The sequence below is a fragment of the Metopolophium dirhodum genome, chromosome 1 (genome assembly GCF_019925205.1).
Source record: "Metopolophium dirhodum isolate CAU chromosome 1, ASM1992520v1, whole genome shotgun sequence".
NCBI lineage: Eukaryota > Metazoa > Arthropoda > Insecta > Hemiptera > Aphididae > Metopolophium > Metopolophium dirhodum.
In genome coordinates this window covers 49,980,779-49,993,446 of record NC_083560.1, presented here as the reverse complement: position 1 = coordinate 49,993,446, position 12,668 = coordinate 49,980,779, and the positions used below count along the sequence as shown (strand labels likewise).

The 12,668-nt window shown below is 27.0% G+C and overlaps 1 protein-coding gene across 2 annotated transcripts; it reads right to left on the bottom strand.

Annotated features, from left to right (window-relative positions):
- Window positions 1–608: 608 nt before the first annotated feature.
- Window positions 609–9,621, bottom strand: LOC132937361 (uncharacterized). 2 transcript variants are annotated; one of them, XM_061004179.1, is made up of 4 exons: window positions 9,510–9,621; window positions 8,022–8,122; window positions 1,978–2,164; window positions 609–1,097 (listed from the first exon to the last, which is right to left on the bottom strand). In XM_061004179.1, the coding sequence occupies exons 1-4, from the start codon at window positions 9,556–9,558 to the stop codon at window positions 1,009–1,011; spliced, it is 426 nt and encodes a 141-aa protein (XP_060860162.1). In that variant the 5' UTR covers window positions 9,559–9,621; the 3' UTR covers window positions 609–1,008. The 2 variants fall into 2 exon arrangements, with proteins under 2 accessions (XP_060860162.1, XP_060860163.1); XM_061004180.1 differs by having other exon boundaries at window positions 609–1,094.
- Between the last annotated feature and the right edge of the window lie 3,047 nt (window positions 9,622–12,668).

The window sequence follows — 12,668 nt, the reverse complement described above, 5'->3', positions numbered from 1 at the left end:
TAATATATTTTTATAGAATAAGTTTATTTATATTTTAATCTAGACCTTATAATCATCAAAACTATAAACAATTAAATAGGTGGTATCGCCCTATTTTCAAGTTAGTAAGTTTGTAATTTTTTGTGAAAAAAAATACCATTTTAAAAATGTTTAATAATTAAATAAAATACTAAAATACATAGGTAATTGATAAAAAAAAATATAAATAACTAAATAGGTAACTATTTATTTTACCTAGTAAATTAAATATTTGTTACTAAATTTTTTACGACGTAGATTTCAATAATTTTTGAACTTGTTCATTACTTTTTCTGAGTTATAGTTATTTACAACCATAAGGAGTATGATGAGAAAAATATTTTGCCAAATATATCATCTAACTGTACTTATTATTTATATGTTCATTTTCATGTCAAACCATGTCAAGTCCTCAAAAATAGGATAAATGATTACTTACTTTTGTAAGGTGAACCAGGAAAAATTCACAAATATATTAAAAAATCACTTTTATTGAAAGTATCGTTTGATGGTAGGTAATTACCTAAGTAGGTACATATTGTACTACTCATGGGGTAACACTAAGTACATAGTTATTATAGTTTCTTGAGATATTTTTATTTTTAGTATAAGATATATGTACCTACAACATTTCAATGCTCAAACTATATTTTATATTATATTTTATAAAAAAAAAATCAAGAATCATTTAAAAAGCTTATATAAAAATATTCAAAAGTTAAAAATATATTACCTATCTTATCATTATACAAATAATTATTACTTATTAAACAATTAAAATACAAATATATTCATAGTCTTCTCTATAACTAGCCTTCAAGACTGTGTTTATTCTATATAGGTTCTAGAGTCTAGGATTAATATAAAGATATAGTTATTCATTTAGTTAAAATAATAAAAATTACAAACATTATTGACTTTAAAAACGTATAAATATAGATTATTATATGCATATTATATATTAAAAGGGTTATGATTGTTCTTCGTTCTCTATCTCCAAGGTGGACGACCATTAAGTTCTCTTTTACCAGCTGGACGTGTTGTGGCTAAAGGTTCTTGCGCTTTATAAACTGTACCTACTTAAATAGGATAAATAATAAAAATAATAATATAAAAAGATATTTATAAATATATACACATATATATTTTATACGTACACATTCAAATAGAATCCTTATGAAGATTTAATAATTTAAAGCTATATAGTTATGCAATCAGGCAATCTACAAATTATCCCTTATTTTTTTCATTGTTATAAAATTATTTCAAGTATACATTTTATGGTATTTTTGAAAGTTTTTAGGTCATACCTAAATGCAAAGCTGGGCATTAACGAATTAAAAGTTAAAATTAAGTTAATTTTAATTAAGTTAATTAACTCGTTACTTTTTTTTCCAAATTAACTTCTAACTAAATAAGTTACTTTTTTTCAAGATTAACGTGTTAACTTCAGTTAGTTTTATTTCAAAAATATCTAAATTAAGTTAACTTTTGTCCGAAGAATTGTCCAAATTTTTAATGTGTTTTTACTTTGATGTATTATTTTAAATTTCCCCAGTTATTTTCTTGAACGCAAAGAAAAACTATCAAATAAACCATATTATGTGTCTGGAATTTTTTATTTTTGCAAATCAGCAAATTTTAACTTAACACCAAGTTAAGTTACTTTTTCTTCAAAATTAACTCTTAACTTAACCAGTTAACGAAAAAAAATACGAGTAACTTTTAACTTAACTTAACTATTTTAAAATAACTTAACTTAACAAGTTAAAAAAAATTGTTAACTTGCCCAGCCTTGCCTAAATGCATTATTAAATATTTTTTTTTAATATTACCTATAAGGTTATAACCTTTGTTATTGTTCTAAATGTATATGTTTCATATTATATTATGTTAAAACTTAAAATTTAGAGCTGTTGAGATATTAATATTATTATACGTTTAAGGTATTTAACTTACTCGTGTAGCGTCGATTTACAACAGGCACAGAAACTGACTGCATTTCTGAAATAAGTTTTTCCAACATAGTGCACACAACTGGTGGTTCTATTGTGTTTCGCCGACACATTGGACACGACTTGTTATTACGCATCCAATTTTTAATGCATTTGAAACAAAACACATGACTGCAATTCAACTCTGCCGGCTAGTAAAATCACAAAAAAAAAATAAAAATGGTTAAAATTAAATTAAATTAAATACCTACCTATTTATATTTTAGGATTTTTAATTTATATACACACTGTCTTAACTAAGGAGCACTTTTCAAAATATATTTTAGGAAATCTCTTAAAAAAAAATTATTCTATACTCGCATGACAAAATTAAAACATTAGACTTATGAGTATATAATTTCATGTAACTTTCTGTATAGCGTAACATTTTCTAGTTATACCAATGTAGTCACTAGGTATGCAAATAATAATAAAAAAAAAAGTAATATGGTTAATTATATATTTAACTAGGTAGCTGATCCCGCTGGCACTTCGTTGCCCGTTAAATGTACCAATTCTATACGACTCAAACTTTGTTCAATTTGTTATTTAATATTCGGTGTATGGTGTTCAAAATGTATCTTAACTTTTCTGTTGCCCGGAATAAAAATTCTGATTCGCAGCAGTACATTATCAGGTTGGCAATCTACCTGCGGTAGATCATGGACCCCGTGCTGTTTGTACGTAAGTGTATGATTTAACTCTAAAGTATCAAAATTGTCTATGAACGACGAAGATTAATACATACTACATAGAAAAAACCTACTTATTTCATTTAATTTTTAAAAATAATAATAAACATGCATATTTTCATATTTTACAACCATTTTACAACCGAACACGTTTTGAAATATAATTTTTTATTTCTAACTTGATGTGACTAATTTGTGTTAGTTTACGAATGCTAAAAATTAATTTATTAAATATTTCCATTTGTTGGGTAGTGAATTAAATTTGCTTTTTGCTAGCGATACGTAACACACTTGATTAGATGCATTGCATGTTATAATATATAGGTATAGGTATCATAATTACACGGTGATGGTTATGTACGTTTTTTATAAACAAATATTAAGTACTGTACGTAACGCAATTAATAATATTAGATATATCATGCATAGTTCATAATTTTAAGAAAACAACCACAATCGAGGTCTTTGGATCGCTTAAAGCAATTATGTAATTTATATTTCATGTGTGTGGTGTGTACCGAACTCCCGGAGTTCTTAGGAGTTATGCAAACACGTGATATTTGTTTTGTCAAAGACTACATATTTTAAAGTCAGTATTTAATAACATGCTAAGCATACTGTTATAAAGACACGCACTTAGAAAAAAAAACATTTTATATTCACAAATCACAAATAATATGTATCTTGTAATATATAAGGTTTTTTATAACGCGATTGTGAGAACATCATAAACACAACAATTGCGGAAAATATTGTTAAAATGTATTTATTATAAATACCGACAAACTAGTCAGCATTGTGGGGCAAAATGGTAAATATCGTATAATATTTTACCTCCAAAACATTCTCTTTTAATTCAATTAGGTAATACGTATAACAAATATTCTGTTGTAATCTTAACAATACCTATTTAAATCACTTTAGTATAGCGTCGGAGCATCGAATTTTAAAAGTATTGGTTTTTACTTTTTATTAATTAATTTTATGATTAATACCTATCTCTCGTTTTGAAAACATCCGAAAAGATACCTTACACTTTTACCATTGAATGAGATGTTTTACATAACAATAAACTGATAATAAAAGAAATGTTAATAAATACTTTGTATGAATCTGAAATTTAGGTACCTACTATTCTTTAATATAAGTTATTATAACTTTTCATGCATCTCTGCAAATTACGTTCTACATTTTTAGTCCAACTTGGGCCACTATTTATAATATTATTCAATTTATTAAGGTATAAATCATAATTTATAAGAATAGTTGTAGTTTAAATAACAAGAATATTATTGTTTTATATTTTATGTTATTGACTTGTACAACAATTGTTTTTTTCTAAGATGTAATTAATATACATATACCTGTCAATTACAAAATATATTTGTTAAACTCGGGAAATTGTCTATTATTATTTAAAAGTTTAAAATAGGTAGGTAATATAAGTAGGTAATGTAGGTAATTATTATAAAAACAATAATTATTTTGAAAACTATTGCCAAATCGGAGTCATCATGTACACTTTCTTGGTTTTTTCATTTTTGGAGAATTATTTACTATAATATGAATGTAAATATTTTATTACAATAGGATTAAACTTAACTTTAGGCAGTACTCGAAATGGAAAATTTTCGGAAGCTAAATGAATTTTTTTTCAAGTACCTATAATTAATTAATTTTAAAATGTTGATGAATGACCATTTCAAAGTTAATAAATGTAGCGCTATCTGGTGGTTATCACTGATTCTATAAAAAAATTCCTGCGATTTTCGTATTTTTTTAGATCCATCTATCTCTATGACTCTATACCGTAATTATTATTTGTATTATTCATATGTTGCACCAATTTTCCTTCTATTAATTAAAATTGATCACTTTTTCAATAAGTACCTAACCATATTAAGTTAATTTAAAAATATTATATATTACATATGAGAATGGTGGCCGATGAGTTTTGCAAGGATGGGCATTAACGAGTTAAAAAGTTAAAATTAAGTTAAGAAGTTAAGTAACTTTTAACTAAGTTACTTAACGAGTTACTTTTTTTCTAAGAAGTAACTTCTATCTTAGCGAGTTACTTTTTTTTTAAAGTAACTTCTAACTTAACGCGTTAATCTATTTTATAATCACGTTAAGTTATTTTTTTTCTTTGTACGAACCCCAAAGATTTATTATAGCATTTTGTGTAGTAAAAAAAAAATGATAATAACAATAATTATTATGTTAAATATAAATTATTCTGCTATATATTATTATGTAGGTATCGAGTATTCTAAATATTATAGACTGTCAAAGTGTTCTGCAATATGTCTGGATTTTAAAATAACGTATTTAAATACAAGTAGAGACCTACCATTGATTAAATATACTATAATATTATAGTTACTGTATATTTAAACAATGATAATAGCTAATGGAACTATGAATGTCAAAATATACGAAACGACTTATGAGAAATAAAGAATAATATTTTATATTATTTCTTATTCACAGAATATAGTATGTCTAGATATTAAAGATTAGTGCCATGCGGTTAATTATTATTTAGAAAAGAAAAACATATATTATCCAAATCCAATATCCCATATACGTTTGTAAACGGTCAGTTTTAATTAAAATTTGTTGTTTGTTATATTAATATTCATTCATGGAAATGTTTAAGAATAATTTTGCTCGGAGTGAGAGAGTGACCCCAGACCCATTGTATTTACTATAACCGGGTGGTTATCGGTATCAGTGATAACTGGTAAAAATCTATTCCGGAGTGATTTGAGAGTAATTCATTCGCTTGTGTGCTAGTAGCCAGCAGGTAACAGTGAACAGTATTTAATATTTACAACTAACTATTATTTTGAATTTTCTTTATCAAATACTAGAGAAAGAAAGCGATGGGGGTTTTCGAAGAGCAAGCTCGGCGTTATAATATGAGAGCGTATATAAGGGCCTTCGCGTCTAAGAATGAAATGTCATATTTTATCGTGTGTTAACGCCTTTTATAGGAAAAATTTTGGCCGAACAGATAATGTATGGGATAAAAAATCATTATTATATATTAGCCAACAAATCTATACATATAAAAATAAGTGTACATTTTGAATAAATTTTATAACTAAAGATCCACCAAACCGATTTCGATAAAAAAAATGTCAGGACATATTAAAATAAAATAGGTATATACAAATAATTTAATTATTTTGTTGAATTTCATAGTTTATAAGTAGGTACCTACAGCAAAATACATTTTTTAAAGATAAAACCTACATTATAATATTATGTTATTTGTAAATCTTTAACATGAGGTGTAAATAGTGTAATTATAAGTTTTATATGAAAAAAAAGTAACTTATTTTTAACTAAGTTAAGTTACTTTTTTTCCAACTAACTTGTAACTTTAACAAGTTAAATAAAAAAGGAAAGTAACTTTTAACTTTAAACTTAACTTAAATTTTTCCAAATTAACTTAACTTAACGATTTAAAAAAAATAGTTAACTTGCCCAGCCTTGGAGTTTTGCATATCTTAAACAGGAATAAGTATTAAGTAATAACACCTACATTGGTGAAACTTCAAGAGACAAGTTGAATTTTTATTCAACTAATAACTAATAATTCATAGCACTAATATTGCATTTTAGACGCCTTAGAGGCTTAAAAGATGCCTTACCTATAGAATTTATATGGCCACCTGGGATAGTGACAGAGACAGATGATTCGGTGACGGACGAGAGGTTTCAATAACTTGAAAACGTTTACAAAGGTTAATACCTTCGACATTTTGGAAAAGTGGAAAAGAAAGGTTATGGTGAAGTGAGTGGTTGGAGACTTAGAATGGGGCTTTGGTGATGGCTTTGTTAGAAAATAATATCGAGTGGTTTTCGTTTGGGCTAGTTTGTAAAAATTGCAATGTATTTGGGCGACATTTTTTAACATCCTGTGATGTATTTTTTTAATCAATTACCCTCTTATTTTGACAGATTTGGTAACGACATAACCGGAAACGAAAAGATCCGTTTTTCAAGTGGTTAGATTCACTAAAAACATTATTTTCGATCAAAATTCATTGGTTATTCCCCATTGAAAAATCCTGCGTACGCCACTGGGTCAGATAGTACCAATTTATTTAAAATAAATGTTTTAAATTCAATGGTATAAATTAATAAATTAAAATTCTTTATGCATTATTATAATCGAATATTAGAATATTATATGATTGTCGATTGATGGTAAAAAAAACTAATTAGTTTGGCTAAATAAAAATCCGTACAAATTAAAATTCTTTTATTAAGAGAATGTTAGTGCACTGTTTGATTTCACTCTCTAACCTACGCGCAACATAGAAATTAAAGCACATTTGTCATTTACGCAGAATCATTTGTTTTATGATTTTTAATAATCTTTGAGTAAAATCAACCATTACTAAAATTACAGAGAATAATATTTTTTAGGTATGACGTATCGATTTATCTAAATATTGTCTAAAAGGAATTTTAAAATAATATAAATTTACAAAAAATGTTTAAGGTGGAAGAAAGTCAAATAATAAAAAAAAAATGTAAAACCGATACGTCAAACCTTTAAAAATATTATTAGTAAACTAAATATCACTAAAATAAGTGATTTTACTCTAAGATTACACAAAAATCATAAAAATGATTTTAGGTGAAAGCATATTTTTATCTACTTAGTACCTATGTTTCACGTGGGTCTGAGAGAGAAAACAAATATTGAGTTGTCATCCTCTTAAATACTACTTATAGATACAAAGAACTACTAGCGACTCCAAATACTTTACATTTAAAATCTAATTTAGAAGTTACAGCTATTAAACACAATAATATAAACATAGAAACCATTTTTGTTATGAATTACTTATAACTGAATAAAAGCTTTGGGTATAACATATTTGTACCTATACTAGATTAAATATTATTATTTTAATTTATATTAATACAATAATAGGTAATTTAATAATTTCAAAACTCACGCAATTCAAATTATTTTGATACTTACATATATTTTTTTAATTTTTGGCGATTATACAGTGAAAAATGTAAGTGATGATAGAGAAAAATAAAAACATTTTTTTTGATTTATATTTGTATGTGCCAGTAACACAATTACCAACTAGGTGTCTAGGTAGATACTATTAGGTATATTAATTATCGGTGGGGTGCATAGTACCACGGAGTCTTATGACTTTGAAATAATAATAATACCGATACCTACTTATCAATAACAAATAAAATCCACAAAACGTTTACAAATATTTCCGATTTTTACCAATATTTTATTGTACACTATTAGTTATTCTATACAAACCTTGTCAAAAATGTCGAAGCATATTGAGCAGGTTAAGTCGTTAAAATCTAACATTTTCGCAATAATTTTTTTCTCCATTTCCGTCGGCTTTGCTTTTAGCTCTATATATAAAAAAAAAGTATAAACTATAAGTACCAAGGTATTTATTTTTTAATTTAGGTAATATATTATTGACAGATATTAAAGTACGTGTTGATATATATATATATATATATATATATACGAAACACTACATGCATATATCAATATAAAACGTAGGTAGGTACCTACATAGACTTTGATGCCTAGTAAAATGATTTAAGACAATATCAAATATCCGTTAAACTTTTCAGTTATAATTTATTATTGGATAAATACGGCAAAATACTCAATAGTCGTGTTAAAAAAATAAAATGAATCGTCGTTATGAATGAGCTAAAATCATTAAAGGTAAAAATGTATAAGAAAACAAAATAGGTTATAGTACCAAAATAAATAAATGAAGGCAGTTAGGTAGAAGATGCTCATTAAAATTAATAAGCATGATGACACTAGCTGCAGTTAATATTGTTTGCACATATTATATTATATTAATATCAAAATGAAATAATATAATAATCGCTTTATCGTAATTCGTTATTATAGTGGTCTTTATATTATATAGTCTACAATAATCTTAGTTTTGTAGTACCTACCTAGCGGTATACAAACGGTTAATTGTGAACAATTATTATTTTAAGTCCGTATTTATGGGTTTACTCTAATCTAACAAATAACAATGCTATTTATTAATTAGGACTTAGGTAACAATATTAATACGTGTATAGAGATACCTCTGCTTACGTAAATGAATAACAGAAAAACAAATCCTACGTTTACGTCAATACCTATAAAAATAAGCCGTGTAAGTCCTCATGATAATACGTGCAGGACTGTTAATTTGTAGGTACGCTGCGCGAGTGGTTCAAAAATCGAGTATTAGGTACCTACACGATTACGGAACGATTTTGGGCAGACCCCTAAGGGAGATTGACCACCGTGTAAATATACTTGTTTTCCAGCGTCAACCATACTTACAATATAATAATATGTAAAAACTCTGAGGTAACTTTGTGCATATACCTATACGACCATAGGCAAAACTGTCCACGGCCTGACCTAATACTGACTGGATAACATAGGTAGGTACTGATCTAATAGAACTGATAAGATATTTAAAATTAAAAACGTATTTTGTAACTATAATATTTTTCATATTTATCATTATTGGCCTGTCCTAAATCCTAATACAATTTTCTAGTTTCACTTATGCCAACGACTCTATTTCGTAATAGTCTATGCAAGTCACTATAATATAGTCACGCCACAATTCACAAAGACGAATATTAAATTGATTGCTGCGTCTACTAATCAGTGTCCAATTCGGTACCTATTTCCATATTATATATCATAATACGACATAATATTTTGTAATTATAACATACAATGGACTCTACGTGAACAACTTACGCGATATGGCTGATGCTAGCGTAGTACTGTAGCGGTTATGACTGGACATTTCAAAGTTATGAAGACTTAGAGTTTGAACGATTGACGAACGGACTGCGAACTGCACCGCGAGCACCACAATAATGCAATGGACGTATAATTATTGCCGTCTTGAATGCATTCGATCGAGGTAGGCAATCGTACGTCGTGGAATAGATAAGGTAGGCCGATAACGACAGAGGGAGTGCATATTATTATTGTAACGATGTTTAATTGTGGAACTACTGGAACTAGACGATATCAGGTAAGAATAACTAATGAGGAGTGCCTATAAGTAAAACGGCCAATAAAGCTTTATTGTGTTCAAATTTTAATTGAAATATAATATGTGAATAATGTTATATATAAAGGTAATATTGTTGGTGCACCAGTCGCCAGGCTATAACGTATTCTCGAGGGAGGGGTTCAAAAGGGTTCAAAATCCACATCCCAGCCCAATTACCTTGTTTATTATTTTTATTTTTATCACTTATGAAGTATTGGTATTGATACACATGGAGATGGAGTTCACCCAACCTAGGGATTGGTCTAGATGCTACACGCCGGAATACATGGTGATTGTTGTAGTGTGCCTACCTATCAATTATGAGTTATAGCTCTAAACTCACTATAACTTACCTATAAGTATACCTACCAGTAAAGACCGAATTTATATGCATTGAAAATTGTAAAATATGGATGTAAATAATAAAAAGTTTCGAATATGCAATTAAAAAGTTTCAAATATGCACATAAAAAGCACAAAATATGCAAAATAGTTTTTGAATATTACAGCTATTTATTTATTGTAACGTTATAAAATCAAAACATTAATGATGAAAAAATGATTATATCAATAAACTAAAATTTTATACACAATTTTTTTTTTTTAATTTTGATGAAAAATATACAATTTAATTGTTATTTAAAAAACAACAAGTAGCGATTACTAATATTTTCCATATTTATCTCGGTTAAATTATAACGGTTTGTAACAATGTGTTTGTACGCAGAAAAACTTCGTTCCACATCAACACTTGTTATGGGTGAATATTTAAACATTTCCGGAGGGAAATGTTTGATAGAAGAACCCTTGAAGTCAACATTCTCAACTTGGCGTATTTTAGAAATTTCTTTTAAAATTATCAATCTTTTATTTTTATTAATGATTGATTTATTTTGAATTATTACGCTATATTATTATCTTCATAAAGATTATTAATAGAATTTGTAACTTGTTCAAAAATGCCTAAAACATCTATGAATAAGCAACCTGGAGTCTCAAGCTTTTTAATACTTTCAACAATAATTTAAAAATGTGTTTTAATATAAGTTAAATCGTTAATTTTATTTGATTTACCAACTAATAATGATCTACGGAAACGTAATATTATATTATTATTAAAAATATTTAAAATTTTTGTGTTGTGGAATAACTTTACATAATATGTAATGAATCAAAAATATGGAATGGCCATTGATGAAACTTTGCCTTATAAGTTATAATAATATATTAACTGAGGTGTTATAGTTAGCTATTTTAATGAATAATAATTGATGGGATTTGGAATGTCGACTTTCTTTGCCCTATATTTTACTATTTATTAAAGTATAATTACGAATGGTTGGGATCGTAATTCGTTAGTACAGATTTATAAACATGGGTTTTTTTACTTAAAGGTACACTTGAGTCTGCGTGTCTTATTAACTGTTGTTAGTGGTAATTCTGTTTATCATGTTGTGTGGATGTATATTAATATAATTTCTTAGCTGATTGACGTCGTTGATTCGACGACAGTGGAATGGAGACGAGAATTTGTTGGTGTTGATGTAATTATGACTTATAATGTTATAATGTTATTGTAGTATTTCACAACAAAATAGAATGGTCAATAACGAATTAAGTTAAAATTCGCTGTGTTCCAATTTGAGCGAAGAAAGATGATGTATACTGTGTAAGGCTATATAGTACAGTTTGGCTCGTGAGAATAGACTGCTACTGAGATCCGACTCAGCTGATGGGAGCAGACTGATCGTATTATTGAAATGGGGGGGGGGGGGGGGGGGGGGGTCAACTTAAAGCAAGGCTGGACGAGTTAAAAAGTTAAAATTAAGTTAAGAAGTTAAGTTACTTTTAACTAAGTTACTTAACGAGTTACTTTTTTTCTAAGAAGTAACTTCTAACTTAACGCGTTAATCTATTTTATAATCACGTTAAGTTATTTTTTTTCTTTGTACGACCCCAAAGATATATTATAGCATTTTGTGTAGTAAAAAAAAAATGATAATAACAATAATTATTATGTTAAACATAAATTATTCTGCTATATATTATTATGTAGGTATCGAGTATTCTAAATATTATAGACTGTCAAAGTGTTCTGCACTATGTCTGGATTTTAAAATAACGTATTTAAATACAAGTAGAGACCTACCATTGATTAAATATACTATAATATTATAGTTACTGTATATTTAAACAATGATAATAGCTAATGGAACTATGAATGTCAAAATATACGAAACGACTTATGAGAAATAAAGAATAATATTTTATATTATTTCTTTCTCACAGAATATAGTATGTCTAGATACTAAAGATTAATGCCATGCGGTTAATTATTATTTAGAAAAGAAAAACATATATTATCCAAATCCAATATCCCATATACGTTTGTAAACGGTCAGTTTTAATTAAAATTTGTTGTTTGTTATATTTATATTCATTCATGGAAATGTTTAAGAATAATTTTGCTCGGAGTGAGAGAGTGACCCCAGACCCATTGTATTTACTATAGCCGGGTGGTAATCAGTATCAGTGATAACTGGTAAAAATCTATTCCGGAGTGATTTGAGAGTAATTCATTCGCTTGTGTGCTAGAAGCCAGCAGGTAACAGTGAACAGTATTTAATATTTACAGCTAACTATAATTTTGAATTTTCTTAAACAAATCATAAAGTTTAATAATAGCCAATATATAATGAGTTAGGTACCTAGCTGTTAGTTGTTAATTTAGCCATATTTCATGAATGTTAATGTATGAATACATATTATGAGCTTAGTTAATGTCCATGTTATTTTATTTTTGATACTGCTGTTATCATAAGATGCTATCTACGAAAACTATGGTAAAATAAAAT

What these genes read in the sequence shown, in the direction of transcription:
- LOC132937361 (XM_061004179.1), bottom strand. Translation starts at nt 9,558, where the DNA reads ATGTCCAGTCATAACCGCTACAGTACTACGCTAGCATCAGCCATATCG. An exon ending in GCTAGCATCAGCCATATCGC is followed by an intron (nt 8,123 to 9,509) that starts GTAAGTTGTTCA and finishes TTTTATATATAG; the next exon opens with AGCTAAAAGCAAAGCCGACG. An exon ending in TGTAAATCGACGCTACACGA is followed by an intron (nt 1,098 to 1,977) that starts GTAAGTTAAATA and finishes ATCCTATTTAAG; the next exon opens with TAGGTACAGTTTATAAAGCG.